The sequence below is a fragment of the Oryza sativa genome, chromosome 1 (genome assembly GCF_034140825.1).
Source record: "Oryza sativa Japonica Group chromosome 1, ASM3414082v1".
Classification (NCBI taxonomy): Eukaryota; Viridiplantae; Streptophyta; class Magnoliopsida; order Poales; family Poaceae; genus Oryza; species Oryza sativa.
Window position 1 is genome coordinate 43,759,664 of NC_089035.1, and position 19,754 is coordinate 43,779,417.

A 19,754-nucleotide genomic window follows, 5' to 3' on the forward strand; every position below is an offset into this window, starting at 1 on the left:
GTGCTAGCATGACATGCGTGGGTCCTCCCTATGAACTAATTCACATTTAACACCGTCTATTCGTGAGTATGTTTTACATGAAAGGGATCATCTGAGGGGGCGTCTAGTATGCGGATATTCGCGGTCAGCGAACGTTCCAACAGCCTCTCGTTCCAACATCCGCACCTGGTTTCTGACGCGCGTGCAACACTGCAAGCTAGCCAAGCCAGCCCATGGGCTTTAACCTGCCTTTTCTCTTTGTACCATGCCTTAGCCCAAGAATGTCTTGATCAACCCAAAACATATTTAGGAAAAAGTACACCGAAGGTCCCTCAGCTTGTCATCGAGTTACAAAATCGTCCCCTAACTGCAAAATCGGATACAACGCATCCTCCAACTTACAAAACCACTACAAACTAGGTCCCTCGGCGGTTTTGACCCCAGTTTTGTATGACGTGGAGGCTGAGTCAGCGTGGGACCCACGTGGGCCCCACATGTCAGAATGCCACATCAGCAAGGTCTCTCTCCCCTGCCACGTCAGCAAGGTCTGTCTTCCCTCTCCCTTCCTCTCTCTAATCTCTATCTCACTCTTCTCTCTGGGCAGGCCGTCCGGTGGTGGAGAGGAGGTCCGACGGCCGGCCGGCGATGCTGGAGAAGGAGCGACGCGGCGCCGGCAGGCCGGGAGCAAGCAGGCGCCGCGGCGGTAGGCGCGGAGGCGGGCGCCGTGGCGGCGGTTGGCGCAGGGGCGACGGAGGATGGAGGAGGACGGTCGGAGCGAAGCTCAACGATGCGAGTCCTGTGACGAGTGGCCACTTGCGATAGGGGCGACGACGCTCGGGCATTCCCGGATTGGCCCGGCGTGACTGCCGCTCTGATTGAGACCAGTGGAGGCGGTTGCGCTCCGATGTGATTTGGTGGCGAGTAAAGACGGAGCGAGCTTTGCCTCTATGTGGCGGGGCTAGGGTCTTCTAGCGACGAGGCGGCTTAGGGTGAGCAGCCCGCGGGCGGCATCATGGTTGGGACTTGGGGGCGCGGCTAGGCGAGGGAGGAGGTTGTTGTCGAGCTTGTATGCTGTTAGAGAAAGGAGAGAGAAAATGAAATCGTGTAGCTCGAATTTGTATGCTGTTATTTGATAGTATCTGCAGGTATGAGTCTCGAAGCTGATGAGCATTCGATGATTAAATTTTAGTTGCATTGCATCTTCAAACAGTCCCCTCAGTTCGTGCTTATATGATTTATTTACAGAAATGATATTGTAGTGTTTGAATGGATTCAGGTTCTGAAGAGTTCTGGAGCTTATTAAGAGTGCGCTTCTGGCAGCACTAGAAGGTTACTGTTTTGAACGCTTGAAACTTACTGAATTATTGGTTGCTTGAACTGCGAATTGTGAGCGAGTATAATTTATGTTGCTCCTCAGTTGTCTTTTTCTCTGTGCAACAGCTCCGATTCCAGGCTCCCTGTTTAGACAGTATGATGTACAAGGTCCAATTCCAGTTATAAAAGATGTTTTTATCCCTCCAGACACAGAAGAAGATGGGCTGCCTGCTGCCCTTGAAGATGCCATGCCTCTAATTTCTTTTTTGGCCCCTCTATGTAAGAAGTGTTACAGTTTGTTTAGTCAATTTGAACATGTAATAATGACAAGATAAATTTACGAGCAGATCGACACATGCAAAGATCGAATTGCTGCTGCCCTTGATAAATTGCGATTTACGACATACATCTTCGTGGGAGCGAGGTGCTGCTTCTGGGCAGGAACCTGATACTGTTTTACTTGGTGGCCGAGGTTTTGGAGCAGCCATGTCTGCTCTAACTGACGCCCTCCCCCGACGTCCTGCTTCTCTCCGCCGGCCGCCTCCTGCTCTGCTCCCGCCGTCGCCTCACCCGTGTGAAGCCGCTACACGCCGCTGGCGTCGCTGCCGCTGGAGCCGGGTCCACGTCCCGCCGCCGTCGAGGTCGCCCACAAGCCACATCCGGCGGAGAGGAGGCGCCCCTCCTCTGCCCTTTTGCTGCCTGACCCAGGCGTGGTGGCCTCCTCCCGTCGCAGCTGCCGCCGCCGCCGCCGGTTCTCCTCCTCTCCCGCCTCGTCCCGGGTGACCTCCTCCCCACCCCACCCGTCGGCCGGCTTGCCCAAAGGAGAAAAGCGAGAAAGGGAGAGAGAGGGTTGATGACGTGGCATCCTGACATGTGGGTCCCACGCTGAGTTAGCCGCCACGTTGGATAAAACCGGGTTCAAAACCACTCAAGGACCTAAAGCGAACGGTTTTGTAAGTTGAGGTATGTAATATATCTGGTTTTATGGTTGAGGGACGATTGTGTAACTCGATGACAAGTTGAGGGACCTTGGGTGTACTTTTTCCAACATATTTATACCTAGACTATATACTTCACATATGTAAACTATATACAAAGAAAGTTTGTACATGTAAATTTTTTTCATGTAAATTTTGTACATACAAATTTAAACAATGCAACAGTGTGCAATCCCTTTCTAAAAGAATATTTATACGCGAAAAAAAATCTATACATAGAAACTTTATACATAGATATTTTATAGATATAAACTTTATGCATAGAAAATTTCTGCATATAAATTTTGTACCTATAAACTTTGCACATATAAATTTCAAACGAATTAAAAAACAATTTGCAAAAACCTTATATTAAGATCATTAAGGCCCATATGCCCATCAGATGTGCTTGTGTTCACGATTTCACGTGTACCAGCGTTTTCGTTTTCCACGTGAGAGCAGGCAGGCCGTGGGGTGAACAGAAAAGGAAAATCATGCGTGACCCTAGAAATGGAAATCCGGATTCGTTCGCTGATCTCGCTACCCGCGAACGTTCACGCATTAATTAGCTTTTCTGATCATCTGTGTTAATGACATATGGGCTAAGTGGGACCCACATGTCAGTGACTCAAGGTTCTGCTTACGTCCTGTGTCCTGTTTAGAGAGCCCAAAATTATCGAAAGCAAAAACAGCTAGTGAGTAGTTAACCTATATAACCGATTCATGCATCCCTTTTACTCTTTCCGTCAAATCATCCTCATCTTCTTCATATATATGATAGTGTTCCTATAAGCACTGGCACAGTAGACTAGAGTAGTGTGGAAGCCTTCGTAGGCACAGTGTCACTTCTATCTCTATATCGCCATCTCCGCCAATGAGTTGTCGTCGTTGCCTCCGAATACTAGCCTCATGGTTAGCAGTTAAGAAAATCCATCCTTGCCCTCTACATTTGGTGGTTATTACGTACTTGGCGGTTGGCCAACAAAATATATTGTCTTGATGGTTTTGATGCTATCTTTGACCCTTTTTGGCTACCAAGAAAATTCTGGTTTCTTGTAGTGAGCCTCGAAAAAACTTAAGTAACGATATCAACGGCAGACTTTAAAAACGAGGCTCCAAATCACCGCCTCTATAGGCTTGCTATCGGCCCAGATCGCTGTCTGCGCTGACGTGTTGTCGCCGCTACCTTTGCAAGCTAGCTGTCACTAGGGTTTAATATTTCATTTTCGGCATTTGTATCGGGGGTGCGATATACCAAAATTTTGGTCTGAAATTATTTGAATTTTTGAACAAAATTTGATCAAATTTAAACAAAATATTGTCAAATTCATAAAATAATGAAAAATTTTCAAAATTTTAGCCGAAATATTATCGTATCGGGGGGAGGGGGGAATCCGATAGAATCGAAATTTCATTCAGGAATTTTGAAGCCGTGGCACGAGATTCTACCTCCACGGCTTTGTCTTTCGTTTATTGGCGAGATGGATCGGTCGAGGAAGACTAGAAGAGGGCGGCTGTTTTGCAGAAGTCAAGTACTATTGAAGGTGGGCGGTTGTTTGGAAAATGCAGGCTTGGAGATTTATTAACCGTAGGATTGATCGGAGGGCTTCATGAAGTCGTGTCGTGTGTACATAGAATGCGTAGTACGTTGCTCTACTTTAACTGATCAATAGATGCACCTCTCCTCATCTCAACCTCTCTTCTACAGCACCTGATCGATCGATCATATCTCAGCCCCACTAAATCTATCGTCCTAGCTAGCTTGACCACCGCTAGGTCATAGACGTGACTAGTACGGTCAGTTTTCCCCTGGCTTGTGCCCAAAAATTTTGGTCATTGAGCTGGTTGTTGAGTTTCATCAAAAATTTTCCTTGATGATCGAAGAGATGATACGTACTTTTCTCTCTCCTCCACATCAGCAACTTATCTTTAGCTAGCTAGCACTTCTACGGGCCAGGACAGCACATTGTTTTATTAATTGTATTAATTTCTAAATGCTGTCAAATTAAATGTGCACTCTGATATTCAACTTTTATACAGCTTGGCCAGTTTAATTTGCATGATTAATTTTGACACGAGGAGGAATGGCTGGCCCTCGAGCTAGCTAGCTAGGTAGAGAAATATGTGTGTGTTCAAGCAATTAACAGCGCTCCACTGGCCCTTAATTAATTAAACCTGTTATATATCTGTGTAGTGTACGATCGCTGGCGATAGATAGGTACTAGATAAATCTATTATATAATTAAAGGAATAGAAAAAGGAGCCTCCACGTTCGCTCTCATGGTCTAGAAATTCTCACATTAATCGGAGAAAAAGAAAAAACAGAGTCCATTTAGAAATACAACTTAGAAATAGTTGAAATTCAGAATTAAAAAATAAGGAATATTAGAAGAGGAGACTAGAGTCCATATAGAAATACACTTTAGAAATAGTTGAAATTCAGAATTAAAAAATAAGGAATATTAGAAGAGGAGTATAGAGTCCATATAGAAATATAATTAGGAAATAATATAAATTCAGAATTAAAAATTAAAAATAAGGAATATTAGAAGAGGAGTATAGAGTCCATATAGAAATACAATTAGGAAATAATAGAAATGAATTAAAAATAAGGAATATTAGAAGTAGAGTATAAAGTCCATATAGAAATACAATTAAGAAAAAAAATAGAAATTCGGAATTAAAAAATAAGAAATATTAGAAATAGAGTATAGAGTCCATATAGGAATTTAAAACTAACTAAAATTCAGAAAAAAAAAAAGGAGCCTCCACGTTCGTTCTCATGACCTAGAAATTCTCACATTAATCGGAGAAAAAGAAAAGGCAGAGTCCATATTAAAATACAATTTAGAAATAGCTAAAATTTAGAATTAAAAAAATAAGGAATATTAAAAGAGGAGACTATAGTCCATATAGAAATACAATTTAGAAATAGCTAAAATTCGGAATTATAAAATAAGGAATATTAGAAGAGAAGACTAGAGTCCATATAGAAATACAATTTAGAAATAGTTGAAATTCAGAATTAAAAAATAAGGAATATTAGAAGAGGAGACTAGAGTCCATATAGAAATACAATTTAGAAATAGTTGAAATTCGGAATTAAAAAATAAGGAATACTAGAAGAGGAGACTAGAGTCCATATAGAAATACAATTAGGAAATAACCGAAATTCGGAATTAAAAATAAGAAATATTAGAAGTAGAGTATAGAGTCCATATAGAAATACAATTAAGAAAAAAAATAGAAATTTGGAATTAAAAAATAAGGAATATTAGAAGTAGAGTATAGAGTTCATATTGGAATTTAAAACCAACTAAAATTCGGAATAAAAAGGAGCCTCCACGTTCGCTCTCATGGCCTAGAAATTATCACATTAATCAGAGAAAAAGAAAAAGCAGAGTCCATATAGAAATACAATTTAGAAATAGCTGAAATTCAGAATTAAAAAATAAAAAATATTAGAAGAGCAGACTAGAGTAGTTATTACACATTAGTAGTTTTGAAAAGTTATTGCAAAATTTAAAATTACGTTGTCATTGTAATATATTTTAATAATATAATGAGAAAACATATATGCTATTATATGAGAGAAAATATAATGATGCTAGCCGCGCAATCTGCGCGGGCCATCATGCTAGTTAGATATAAATAAAAATAACCGGTAATGCACGTCAATCTGGATGTGTATATATGTGCACAGCAACGAACACCTCGCGAAGTACTGAGTGATAACTAAAGTATACAGCATGCATGTACCGAGAAATGTATACGATCGATCGACCTTAGAGCAGACGTCTAGCAATAATATTTGTATACAAGATCCTAATATATAAAAATACTTACTCAATATATATATGCGCAGTCAGCAGAAAAGAATGGACATAGCTAGGTAGCTAGCTGCAAAACAATATATATGTGTGTGTACATAAACGTACAAAATTGGAAGATGATGAATATATTGATGCGCGACTAGCTAGCATGAGAGTAAATAGCTAGCTAGTCGTAAAACCCTTCCCAGGATGCATGCTCATACATATATAGCGTGCATTATTTACCAGCATGACAGACATTATTGTTAATTAACCCACACCCCATATTAGCAAGCTTGCAAACACTAGTAGCGAGTTAATTCTGTAATAATTTTAGAGATATGCATCATATCATATCCCTCCTCCACACCCAAATTAAAGCTAGTGACAACTCACGCGATCGATATGATGGAGCCTGGAGGCTGGAGCTGTATATATAGACATATGAACCACAGATCGATGGAGAGGACACCTGCGCTATAGCTAGTCGTAGTTGTGAAGATCGAAGTTGGTTGTGTGATTAGATAGATATGGCGATGCAGGTGGCGGCGCCGTCGCGGAGGAGGCCGAGCTTGGGGCGGCAGAAGATCGAGATCCGGCGCATCGAGAGCGAGGAGGCACGTCAGGTGTGCTTCTCCAAGCGCCGTGCCGGCTTCTTCAAGAAGGCCAGCGAGCTGTCCATTCTGTGCAGCGCCGACGTGGCCGCCGTCGTCTTCTCCCCCGCCGGCAAGGCCTACTCCTTCGGCCACCCCTCCGTGGAGTGCCTCCTGGAGCGATTCCTGCCGGACTCGTCGTCGGGAGCGGCGGCGCGGGTGCGGCGAGGAGCGAATAATAATGGTGGTGGTGGGATGGTCGGGGAGCTCAACAGGCAGTACGGCGAGCTGCGCGCGATGGTGGAGGCGCACAAGGCGCGGCGGGAGAGGGCGGACGAGAAGATAGAGATGGAGCGCGCGGCGGGGAGGTGGCTGCCCATGGACGCCGATGTGCGCCGCATGTCGCCGGAGGAGCTCATGGCTTTCGGGACGGGCCTCATGGCTGTGCAGGCTGCCGTCTCCGCGCGCGCCGACCAGATGCTGCGCGACGCGCTCCTCATTGGCCGCAGGCCGCCCACCACCACCACCGCCGGCTTCGGCTTCTTCCACATGCCACACTACTGATCTGAATAATATCTATCTATCTATCTCCATTCATCCATCTCCGCAATATAATCTGCTAGAGCTAGCCTCCTCTTCTTCTTTGATCATTTCATCTCATCTATTATTAATTAGTTGCTGCATGCATGCATATCATACCCGGCCTCATCGTTGTATCCCGGTCGATCGATCGCTAGCTAGCTTTTTTTGTTTCCATCACACATTCATTCGATTCCATGGAGATTGGAGATTTGTATCCCTGCATGTTATTATGTCTTCTGCTGCAGTATGTATCGTCCTTAGCAAGCACGCGCAAACTTATATGCGCCACTGCAAATGACAGATTAGTAGTTCACCTCCAATGTATTAGCTGCAGCCACGCGGATGTAATATCACCCTTTTTATTACTAAAAATATATGCATTAGCTACATGATACATGTCTTCTTGTTGTTATTGTTATTGTTATTGTTAATATATTTTTCTCTCTGCGTGACTCTGGGATATACGCCCTGCTAGCCCACATATATATGTTCAGTACGTAGGTATATATAGGCGGTGGAATAAATGTATGGCGTTTGTGAGTTGTCGTTCGTGCACCTATCCCTAGTAGAAGAATGAGTGATCCCCCTGCGGATCATGGCCTTACCACTAGGTCTCCGATGGTTTCTTCTCGTTTTTCTCTTCGTGAAATAGAAAGTTGTTCCACGAAACTAGAACGAACATTACGAAAAATAAGATTAGAGTCCTTTTTACACCCTACGCGCTATTTCTATATATGGCAAGACTGTTTCTAGCTAGCTAGAAAAGGAAGCTATTAATCTAAAATGGCAAAGTAAATTAGCTAGAGCCCGACATCTAGGATACGTTTGGAACAACTTGCATGTTTGTCGAATGATTTATCATATACTAACCTATCTTGTTAATTTTTTTTAATTTTTTTATAACTATTTGGATGACATGCAAATAACGAGGGGACATCCCCTCGAGAGTTTAGAATCCACTCATCTCTATAGCCCTTGCTCAGCTAGGTTAGCTCACCAAGCCATAGCCCACCAAAGCAAAGTTGCTAGTTCGATAGCTTGTCGACAAAGGAGAGGGGCAAGGATTTTCAACTAGGCCGGGCGTGCTAGTTTCCCAAGCAAAGCAAGGTTTCTAAGCAGTTACCCAAATGCACAGCCTAGCATGGCAAGGAGTGGAAGTAGCTAGCCTAGCATCCAAACGTTCCCCTAATCTCTTATCAAATTATGTCTTCCATCTGTGTGCTACCTCTCCTATCTCCGTGCTCCCATTGTGCCAGGGTTCAAGAGGATGAGGCCTTTCTTCCCATTGCCATGTCTCTAGCTAATCCTAACTAAATACACTGCTACCCTCCTCGTTATGCATGCATGATGATGTGTGCCAGGAGGACGCAGCTTTAAAATATAGATGGGGCAGAGAACGGAAATGTTCACTCGATAAGAGTAGTTGAACACAACATATATCATATTTATAGTTCAATCGTATAACTATCTCGATCATTGTTTACAGCGTGCGTGTGTTGTGAAGAGACAGACTAATCTGTTGGACGTTCGCACCTTGTTATACCTAATTTTGATGGTACGATAAGAGGGTAGGAGGGTTTTTTTCCGGGGGGGGGTGTCTAGGGTGACACGGGTCGTAGCTGGGTCCATCGGCCCACCCTAACTAATAGATAGATCCGCCTCTGGTGCCGGTTGTGTGTTAGCCCCTTGTCCAACATTTCTAATGGACCTCTATAACAATTATTGATGCATATCTCTATGTAGAAGGCCACACACTCTGGATTAGCAATGAAGTGATTTGCAATACGTATGGTGTCATGCTGAAACAAGATTGTCAATACATGATAGAAATTTGATCGTTGCTACCACAAATATATCCTACCAGTGCATGACTAGGGTCAAGAAGTAATCCCTGTTATGATCTTTTTTTTTGTTCGATTTCAAACCAGTACATAACTAAGAAAAGTGGGATCCACCAATTAAAGTAGCAGCTTCTCTATATAACTTTAACATAACTCTACGTAACTAGCAAATAACTAGGTATCGTTAGCTCGTCTATACCAAATAAGGAGGCGATTCCCTCGGAAACAGGGCCGAAGAGAGAGTTAGAGATAACTCCCAATATCTTTGCCTCTATTATCCACATTCATGTGTTCGGTTGATTTTGCATCCTAGCACCCTCTTTCTAGAAGTGAAAGGCTTCTTTCTGATCTCTACTCTTTCTAGTGGAGATGTTAAAGACAGATGATTCAAATCAGCTTGCCTCTATCTCCACCCACGAATCAAGTTAACCCAATAATTATCCGTAGTTGGCAACCCAGATGGCAGAACTAGTGATTTTTAGATAATTGAATTCATTTCGGCCTTTGCTTCAAATAAGTTACAACCATTATTGAGAACATGATGGTTCATTTTCTACGTACATCCCTTAATAATATATAAATAATAGATAGATGGGATTTATTTAGGTCCTCATTTGGAGGAAGCAAATGGATCGGAGCGCATAAACTCGTTTCAATCATGAAGTGATGGTGCAAACGCAGCATGTATGTATATATCTTTCCACCAACTCAAACAAGGACGTGAAGAACGACAGTGAAGAGAGCTTTGGATTAGGATGCATGGGATGTGTTGACATTATATTGCAGATGAGACAACCGATGGATGGACGACGTTACAGCTGCAATGCATGGTTGGCTTGGTTGACAGCACAGCACAGATTTTGGAATTAAAGGAGATTTACGTAATTTGTTTGTACAGAAGAAGAGAGTAGTAATTGATTGGGGGTGGAAGACGACACAGGTAGCAGCTGCATGGAGTAATTAATATTCTAGCTATATATGGATCGAGACGGGGGACGAATTCGATTATTGAGACTGGGAGCAGACGATATGATATGATATGATCAGTAGTCGGCGGTGGGCAGCTGGTCGTGCGGGCGCTGGCCGATGAAGATGATGTCGTAGATGAGCGCGGCGATGGCGGCGCCGACGAAGGGGCCGAGCCAGTAGACCCAGTGGTTGTCCCAGACTCCGGTGACGACGGCGGGGCCGAAGGAGACGGCGGGGTTCATGGAGGCGCCGTCGAAGGCGCCGCCGGCGAGGATGTTGGCGCCGACGATGAAGCCGATGGCGATGGGGGCGATGACACCGAGGTCGCCCTTCTTGGGATCCACCGCGGTGGCGTACACGGTGTAGACGAGGCCGAAGGTCATGACGATCTCGAACACCACCGCGTTCCAGGCGCCCACGCCCGCCGACAGCGAGAAGGCACCCACGGCGGCGCCGCCCGTCGCGATCTTGAGCAGCAGGCACGCCACCACCGACCCCAGCAGCTGCGCCACCCAGTACACCACCGCCTTCACCAGGCTGATGTTCCCCCCCACGAACGCGCCGAATGTCACCGCCGGGTTCACGTGCCCGCCGGAGATGTTGGCTCCCACCGCCACCGCCACGAACAGGGCCAGCGCGTGCGCCAGGGAGGCGGCGATCAGCCCCGACGGCGTCGTGCCGCCGCCGTCCGTCAGCTTGCCTACGTACCATTATCGATCCATCATCATATTAATTACTCATAATTAAACGGATGAATTACTTGGATTCAATGCTTGCTTACTGAAGGCCATGCCGGATCCCGATCCGGCGAAGACGAAGATGAGCATAGAGATGAACTCGGCGACGGCGGCCTTGGCCGTGTCCGGGTGGGACAGCTCGCCGGGGGCGCCCACCGCGATCCGGCTCACCGGCATTTTCTTCTTCTTCTTCTGCTAGTACGTTCGTCTAGTTACGCTAAGCGCGGCTATTATATTGCTCCCCTCCACACTCTCTCCCATCTTTGTACTACTATATATAGGGAAGGAGGGAGAGTGAGTGATTCATATATGACCTCTTCAAACCAAACCAAACCAAGCCAAAGCCATGCATAAGGCATCCATATTTCATTTTATTAATTAGTTTCTTCACCGCCCTTTGCGCGCCTATTTTTGTCATCAATAACAAAAGTTGCAGACAGTTCCATGGATAAGGACGTGTTCTATGATTTTTTTTATTTGTATTTCAGAGATTTTCTGAGACTAGATGCCTATCCAGAAGGAATAAAAAAACGTCCAAACAAAACTTCTTCCAGAACCTGGCTGAGAGTATCGTTATATATAACATTGCATTTTTTTTCTCATCCGTTGGGTCGTCTTGAGATTTGTGCCATGTGAGAAAAAAAAACCACTAAGCAGGTACCTCTTTTTTTTTTGAAAACTCAATATAATATTATAGATTAAAGACAGAGTTCACATGAAGTAAATCCATGATACATCGTCCGAAAATAAAAGATCTCAAAAGCAATTTTCCTTATGAAAAGGAAGGGAAACTTGACTACGAAAAACAAGCAGGTACCTGAAGCTAGGATTTAAACCCTCATCGTCGTGAGCGGATGCATTCGCTCTTAGCCACCAGGCCACACTCGAGTTAATTCAATAACATACGAACTACATATAAATTGCTCTATATGTTGTAATTGGAATATAGTTATTTTTACTATATTTACATTTAAAAGTTTTCTGTAAAATATATCAAATAATGTATAACCACTCCCTTATAATATACTGTACTAAGCAAAAGATGCTCAGAAATTTTAGAAAAGAAATGCATTCATACGGAGCTAGAGAAATTGTTTGGACTAATATAGGAGAGTACCAACCTGTAAAATAAATAATAACTGAAGTATTTTTTTTTCTTTTAGAAAGGAATCGTCCATTATAGAAAACGATGAGTGAGAGGAGGGGAGGGAGTAGAAACAAAGGAAGAAGGCGATGTGTGCCGCCCAGCCGTTGTCCTTGCTGATAGGCCGGGCCTCCTGGCCAGTAGGGACGCGCCACGAGGACAAACGGTTGGCCAGGGTCGCTTCTGAGGCGCCGACCGTGACGTGGCTGCATGCTCTCTCTGGATTCAATAATTTATCTGACCGTCTGGCTATAATAATGAAATGGAGGCTCGTGTTGTGGTTGTGAGAGCTCATCCATGGAATTTGCAGGGTCATGTAGTACTCCCTCTATCTATTTTTATAGTTATATTTTATATTAGCACACAAATAAAAGATAAGTAATTCTACTTGTCATTTATTTAAACATACTACGGGTTATTTCTCGTAAATAAGTGATTCATTAATATTTACATTTCTCGATGTCCATGTAGCCAATCTTGTATGGAAGAATGAAGTCACGCATTAAATCCGAGAAAGTAATTAAGATGATAAATTGTTGGATTAAAATATGCCTATCAAAAATAAATTTTCCAGATTTAAAAATATACCTATCAAAAATAAATGGAGGGAGTACATCTTTTGTTTCAAAATAAGTTCATTTTCAGTTTCTTATGTTTGTCCCAAAATACTATCCCTTCATCCTAAAATAAGCTAATACTCTCTTCGTACCGAAATACTTCCTCATCACATAATACAAGAATCAGGATCGGATGAAACATTTTCTAGTACCACAAATCTAAAGAGGCTAGAAAATATCTCATTCGATTCTAGGTTCTTATTATCGAAGAGATGTATAAATTTATTTTTAACCCATCCCGTTTGTCCTAAAATAAGTTCATTTAGTTTTTGAGTAATCATTGCATCAAGTTAGTGAAATTAGAAAATCAATGTATTGAGAGTAGGTAAAGTAGAAAATCATTGTATTGTGAGTTGATAAAGTGAGGATATTCTAGTCTTCTTAGTTTTGTATTGATTTATATGGGATTTGGGACAGAGGAAGTATCAAATGTGACATATCCAAAAATGGGAAGCAAAATACTCCCTCCGCCCTATAATATATAAGGGATTTTGAGCGGATTCAGAGTAATATGATGCATCACATCCATCCAACATCCATCCAAAATCCCTTATATTTTGGGACGGAAAGAAGACTCACCAAACCAATCAATCAAGCATCAATCAATGGTATACTACTCCACTCCACTCCATAGAGTAGGACATGACCATCATCGTCATTCAGAATCTTGTGATGATCAGATGAGGTTGGAATACACTACTACCAGGCAGCCAGTATATGTTGCACAGCAGTTTGGAATCTTTTTAGTAGAATCTGTCAGCTAGCAAATGTGCATTAATAGACGCATTTCTCTACACAGATAAAAATACCAGCAATAAATCGGAAAAATGTCAAAGAGAAACAAGCGTATTCCAGGACGTTTACACTTTGTGTCTGCTAGTACAGACACTTGCGGTGCGTATTCCAGGACCAGATCGATCCACACTTGGAGTTGTAAAATAAAAAATCCAGCAGAGCTAGCGGATGCTTCTGGAATCGACTCCACTCGACTGCTCCAGAAAGATCCTATTACCCGTCTCTCTCTCGCACATTCTCAGCGTTTAAAACATGGCATAAACTTCGAAAAAGTGGTTGACGCACAGGTTTCCCAAAGGCCAGGTTACCGCCGGGCGCCCCGGCGGTAAGCACGGTTACTGCGCAGTAACCATAAAAAACTGTACGAAACCGTACAAAATTTATCAAAAATTTAAATTATTTTTTAAATTTATTTAAATTTAAGGAGGTTACCGTGGTTTTTCTATTACCGTACCCCCGTGGTTAAGGCCGTAACCGCGGTAACCACGCGGTTACCGATGGTAATGTAAACCCTGTTGACGCATCACCAAAGAATAATTAACCAAAAAAAATCTCCTCTAATATACAAGAATATATTTCACATCAAGTTCCTAAATAATATCCCCTCATTTTGGCCCGGAGAAAAGTCCCCGTAGTTTAACAGTAACGAGTATGGATCCCGATGGAAATTACTAACTCTAAAAGGTACTAACGGATTAGATTACACGAAGAACATACATAGAGTGAAAGAAACGAAATGGCATTGACAACAAACAGGAACCAATTAAAATTGACATGAAATACCCTGGGTAGCAAATAAAATCATGACTTTAGTGAAAATGTTATACAAACCTAATCCCTCATATCTCCCCAACAGTGATGGTACTGCCTGTGTCGGTATATATAAGCACATAAATAAATCATCAAAACTTCCAATAAAGAAAGAAAATAAACGTACAGGAATTTACATACAAGACAATATATCACCAGGAAAGGGTGCTTTCTCCGTATACGAAAATTTCGTTTTCCAGGTCCCTGATCCATTGGCATACTCTATTGCATACCTTGATTGCTTGACTCTGCAAAATAAGTATGCTCAAAATTATTGAGTTGCTATACAACCAAGAATATGGTACCTTAATCCATTCCCCTGGTGCCTAGACTACCACAGCATTTACCACAACAAACAAAACACAAGTGAGCATACATAAACTGATTGTGACAGGTACAAACCTTGTCAGCCAGTGGATTAAAAGCGGCGTACAACTCAAAATCCTGGGTTATCCAGCAGAACAGAACTGCAACAAAAAAAAATTATAACTTTAACAAACTGTCTTCCTATAAAGCACACGGAGAATATCATTACTCAGTAATTCTAGTAAACCCAAGAACACCATGATGACATATGCATGGGCTTGCAAACGTTCATAACCAAATCTTACAGAAGAGAAAAGCAATTACATCCCTTATCATTGTATACTCCCCAGATTTAAAATTATTTCAAGAAGGATTTCACACCTATGTTTTGTTTAGTAATGCTAACAGAAGCTGACATTCCAGTTATACAAGGGCTATAGGTCATGTTCGTGAGACTTTACAGAACCTTTATGGGTCACAGATTCAAAGCAACTGGAATCAAAACTTAATAAATATAATTTTGTATTGCAATTCTACATGGAAGACTGACAAATGGGCCCTCTACGTCACAAAATGCAACGTGCAAAGCAAAAATCAAGCTAAAATCTTATAACTTCTAGGTCAGTTTGTTTGCAGGACACATGCATCAACACAAATGGCTCATGCTGGAAAACCCAACAAAATTACCATAGAACTAAAATGGATCCAATGACAACTTATCACCGTATAATAACATCTATCTTTATCATTCTTCGTAGATTGTCTACTTCTCTTTTTCATGAAAACAATTTGATGAGCAGAAACCTGAATCCCCACAGGTATCTTATCAGTGGCTATTATAACTCGTATGCATTATAAAAATAATTGAGCATCAGAATTGACTAATAATGGATTGCACATTTCATCTTTTATGTGGTATAAAACTATACAGATTCTACTCACAAATGTGCAACAAACACCACCGTCTGGTTAACAAACTTAACTGAAATGCTGTATCTGTCAATGATATCTCTTCAAACAAGGGTAATTAAATTGCTGGGTAACTCACCATAATCTTCATCTCTTCTGAATTGGGTTTTATGTGGACCAGTTGCTTTATCATGCATGGAAGCATACAATTTTTGATAAGCTTTGTACAATCTGCGCATATCAGTTGAATATTAATTTTATAGAAAATATCATACGTATGAAAAACAAACAGTGAATTGTATTTAATAAATAAATCAAAATACAATACCTTTTCTGTTGCTTTGGATTGCTTATGATTAAGGGGAACTCAGATGATACATATTGATCAAGGTAAATGCTTTTATATATAAAATGCCAAAGTCCAGCTGGTCCACCAATTGCCATTTCAGAAGATAATAACTGAAAGTGCAGATCTTGAGAGAACTGTGGAGGTGGTGATACAGATTGAGAAGATGGATCAGCAGGGAGATCTTCAATGCGCAGTGCGCTCTCACGCAGAGACCTTTGGACTTCCACAAGGACATTTGCCTTCAAGAGAACATTCTGAATGCGGGACCTACACAATGTTCATAAAAGGGAAAGGAAATTAATTCCATATACACTTAAGACAGGACATGCTCAGGCATCATGATATTTTTAAGAGACGTGGTCACTTGATTGTATAGCTCACCTGGAATCTTTCAGATCATAAAAGGCGTCTGATCTTGCAGTAAGAAGTGTCAAGTATGTATTTTCCTGCCATGAATTAAATAAGATTACTTAAGAAGCTACAATATAGTTTCCCCCTCAAATATGATACAAATTATATAATGAATGATTAGAAGCATGGCCCTGCACTCGCCAATTCTATTCATTCATATGTTTTGTCCAAAAGTTGAATTCCCCTATAGGAAAAAGAAAAGGAGTCCCAGCATGCTAGGTGCTTAGTATTTTTTACAGGACCTGGATTCTTACTCCGATTTTGCCCCTCAACACTGTTTTCTTTTATATTTGTCTTCTCTACATTCCTCTCTACCAACACTGTCATTATGCATCACCCTCATTTCCATTGATCCTCAGTTTTCAACATGCATATTTCAAGCTCAAGGTTTTTCGAAGTGTTACTGCGATTGTTGACTATGTAGACCATGCTTCGTAAAATATAAATTGTTGTCTGTAGAGAGGAAAATGGACAATAGACAAAGAGGCCAACTAAGCTAAAGTTCAGCAAGGGAGATAAAAGGCATTATAGTATGATCTGCTGAGGGCAAGACTTTGCTTTTCTTTTAGTTCAAAGCTTAATTAACCTAACCAACAGTAAAGATTCAATAGTGAGGAAATTTAGTCTAATATGAGGACAGATCAAACTGAGATATCACACCTCAATACATTAGCACTATTTATTGTACTTATAAGTTATTTCGACACAGATTAAAAAGCATACATATTCAGATGATATATTTGACTCACATCAAAAAAATGAACATAAGCATATAAGAAAGCCATAGAATTGTATCTTGGAAGGCATATGGGTGAAAAAGACTCCGAAGTCCTGCATTAAAGAAAATGTAGTAAGAACGTCTCAAAGTAAAGATTACCATTTCAGAGTGTGTGTCGTGATGATTACCTAAAAGATTCAGAGGACAATATGAAATTTGAAAGTAGAAAAATATCATCAGGATGCAAAGTTGCCTTTTGTGCTCCCACTAGACTAATAACCTGAAAAATAACAAAGAATGAAATCCCAGAAACACGAACAAGTAGGATTGAAGAGAAAGATCGAGGACAGGCCCTATCTTAGCCTGCCTCAGGATGGGATGCTAGCAGCACATAACAAACCTAGATAGACAGAACAAAGAGCGAGACATACAGATCCTTTTGTAAAATTATAGGGCAAAGAACTACAGATAATTGTTGGCTGAAGCGTGGGACGGCGACAAAACGAATGACGCCTCATAAAGACCTTAACAGAATTGTAAATTCAGCATAGTTAAGGACATAAGGTGAAGACATGTCAGGTTTGGTTAACCAATAAAAATGACGAGAGATACCATTGTATATAGTATATACGCATCTCTAATAGATGAATGTGGACATGTGGTACCTAAATTGTGCTCAGAAATTCAGCACACTAAACTTAAATACTTCATTTATGCCCAAAAAGTCACATAATTTAATATCCCAGTAAAAGTTTTCCCTGGCGTGAAAATGGACAAACCTTGTGCTCACACATCAACAGTGCAAACAAAACTCCTGAATCAGCAATGTCTTGTAAAACTGCACTAGCCGCCTGCCTTGTGGATTGGGCGAGGGGAAGGCATGTGTACGCATGAAGAAATGTAGCAGGATTCCTGCAGAATGGTTTGGTGAGATTTAGTTGGGCAACTAGAGTGTAAAATATTTCAGGCAAAGGAAAAAACAAAACTGACCAGCTGAATGCATGTATAAGTGATAGGAAAACTGCATCTGTGCCACCTAGCAATGGTGCCATATCAAATTTAGGGTTCTTCTCAAAGCATCTGTTGACAGACTTGGTCAAAATCAGCAGCATCTACAAATTAAATTTTCAGATAGAGAAATCTGGATGAGAACTTTAGAAAGTAAGTTTGTGTAATCACAACCAAAAGCCCACAGAAATTAATTGTGTTAGGATGAATGCAGCAGGGGAAGCACCTGACCATACATGAGCTCTAGTTGTCCCCTCAATCCTTCATATGACTCTTCAGTGCAACTTATACAAACTAAGTATATTGGACCCTTGACAAGGAAAACTATCTGAAAGATGGAGAATAGGTAGGAGTTAGAAAGATTTGGAAATAAGAAGTCCATGTTAATTATGCTTGGATTTATCTTCGAATGCGGCATAAAAGTATACAAGTTTTGGACAGGAAGCCCACATCACCTGATGTTTGGCAGCCCTTACAAATTTGATATGGTCACCACTGGAATGAATGAAAACAATAGGTCATTGCCGAAAAGAAAGCACCAATTGAAGAAGACAGACAGACAAACAGATAAGGTTAGGCCACAAGAGAAGAGAAAAGAATAGAAGAAATGTGATCATTGGGTATCATTACACACCTGTTCTCAACGAAAGAAATGATTGCTTGCAACGTGGCGGAAAACCCAGCAAGCTTATGCTCATCTCCATACCTAAGAATTGGTTTGTTTTTTGCACAAGTGGTGGAAAAATTGAAGGGGAAAGAGAATGCATTAAGTGAGGGTGGCAAAGGGTCGTTTGTTTTGTGCATAAGTGGTTGTTCTTCTTTTTATAAAAGAAAAGAAAATACCTAGAATAAATTGGCTTGCCAGAATTGCTCAAGATGAAGAAGTGCTTTTTCCGTTTGCGCCATGAAGCAGAAGTATCGTCCTGGAAAAAGAAGGGAATAATGGTACAGTACAGGAGTAGTAGTTAGTCCAGATTAGAGGATGTAGTTAGTGCGGAGTGGTGATCCATGGAGATTGGAGGGAGGAGGCATATGATATGGAAAACCTCGTGGAGATGCTTCTTGTCGCGGGGCCAATCGTCGTCGTCGGGTTGGGGTTGGGGATCGTCGTTGGCGGCGGCGCTGGAGGCGAGGCTGGTGCCCCTCTCGGCGGCGTAGCCGCTGCTGCTGGGGCTGGGTGGAGCCACGTCGGCGTCTTCGAGGTCGTCCTTCCAGGCGGAGGCGGAGGTGCTGATGCTCCCTACCCTGGAGACGGCAGTGAGGTAGCCCTCGTCGTCGTCGTCGTCGTAGTCGTCGTGGATCTCGAAGTCGGGAGGGAGGTGAGAGGTGCGGAGGGAGAGGGAGGCGAGCCTCTTCTCCGGCGGCGGGGAGTCGGGGGGACCAGGGGGGCTAGGGTTATTGGTGGGAGGATCCATATCCATGGGGGGCCTTCCCGACGCGATGCCGATGCCTCTTCTTCTTCTTCCTTGCTCGCTCGCTCCCCTCCCCTGTAGAGAATGTACTCTATTCGATTCGATCGTGTCTTTGCTGGGTTGGGTCGCCTCCGTCGGTCGGATTCGATGGAACGAGACCGGTTGTTGGCTCCCTTTGGCTACACTACACACAGTTTCTCTCCCTTCCCTGGATCTCTTCTCCTCTACATACAGTCCTTCATTCATTCACTTGGGTTCAAATCTACATATACATACATGTTATACCAGCAATTCCTTACTATTAGTAAATCCCTCGTGCCTTCGTTTCAGCACGCACGCGACTGACACCCACCAAAAACCGCATTTCGTCTTTGGCTATCGCATTTTGCTAGCACATGATGTGTTTCTAACTCCCATCTCTCTTTCCCCCTACACTACAGGGATGTACTACACCAGGATAGATATAGATAT

At 42.2% G+C, this 19,754-nt stretch overlaps 3 protein-coding genes and 1 long non-coding RNA gene across 5 annotated transcripts; 2 read left to right on the forward strand and 2 right to left on the reverse strand.

Moving 5' to 3' along the window:
* The first annotated feature begins 711 nt into the window (after positions 1-711).
* Positions 712-1,682, forward strand: LOC107281162 (uncharacterized). Its single transcript, XR_010741571.1, has 3 exons — positions 712-1,124; positions 1,256-1,308; positions 1,420-1,682. It is a non-coding gene; the product is annotated as an uncharacterized lncRNA (long non-coding RNA).
* A 4,861-nt stretch (positions 1,683-6,543) lies between these two features.
* On the forward strand, positions 6,544-7,605 carry LOC107275406 (agamous-like MADS-box protein AGL29). Its single transcript, XM_015784989.3, has one exon. It carries the CDS (start codon positions 6,613-6,615, stop codon positions 7,237-7,239), a length of 627 nt encoding a protein of 208 aa, XP_015640475.1. The 5' UTR covers positions 6,544-6,612; the 3' UTR covers positions 7,240-7,605.
* A 1,973-nt stretch (positions 7,606-9,578) lies between these two features.
* Positions 9,579-11,053, reverse strand: LOC4324303 (probable aquaporin TIP1-2). Its single transcript, NM_001406109.1, has 2 exons — positions 10,849-11,053; positions 9,579-10,767 (listed from the first exon to the last, which is right to left on the reverse strand). Exons 1-2 carry the CDS (start codon positions 10,979-10,981, stop codon positions 10,142-10,144), a joined length of 759 nt encoding a protein of 252 aa, NP_001393038.1. The 5' UTR covers positions 10,982-11,053; the 3' UTR covers positions 9,579-10,141.
* Positions 11,054-14,102: 3,049 nt separating this feature from the next.
* Positions 14,103-19,362, reverse strand: LOC4324304 (vacuolar fusion protein MON1 homolog). 2 transcript variants are annotated; one of them, XM_015785552.2, is made up of 15 exons: positions 18,918-19,362; positions 18,715-18,794; positions 18,506-18,577; positions 18,327-18,366; positions 18,098-18,199; positions 17,854-17,975; positions 17,643-17,775; positions 17,052-17,143; positions 16,895-16,976; positions 16,116-16,180; positions 15,714-16,001; positions 15,525-15,616; positions 14,573-14,637; positions 14,327-14,418; positions 14,103-14,228 (listed from the first exon to the last, which is right to left on the reverse strand). In XM_015785552.2, the coding sequence occupies exons 1-15, from the start codon at positions 19,290-19,292 to the stop codon at positions 14,192-14,194; spliced, it is 1,737 nt and encodes a 578-aa protein (XP_015641038.2). In that variant the 5' UTR covers positions 19,293-19,362; the 3' UTR covers positions 14,103-14,191. The 2 variants fall into 2 exon arrangements, with proteins under 2 accessions (XP_015641038.2, XP_015641045.2); XM_015785559.2 differs by having other exon boundaries at positions 14,312-14,418.
* Between the last annotated feature and the right edge of the window lie 392 nt (positions 19,363-19,754).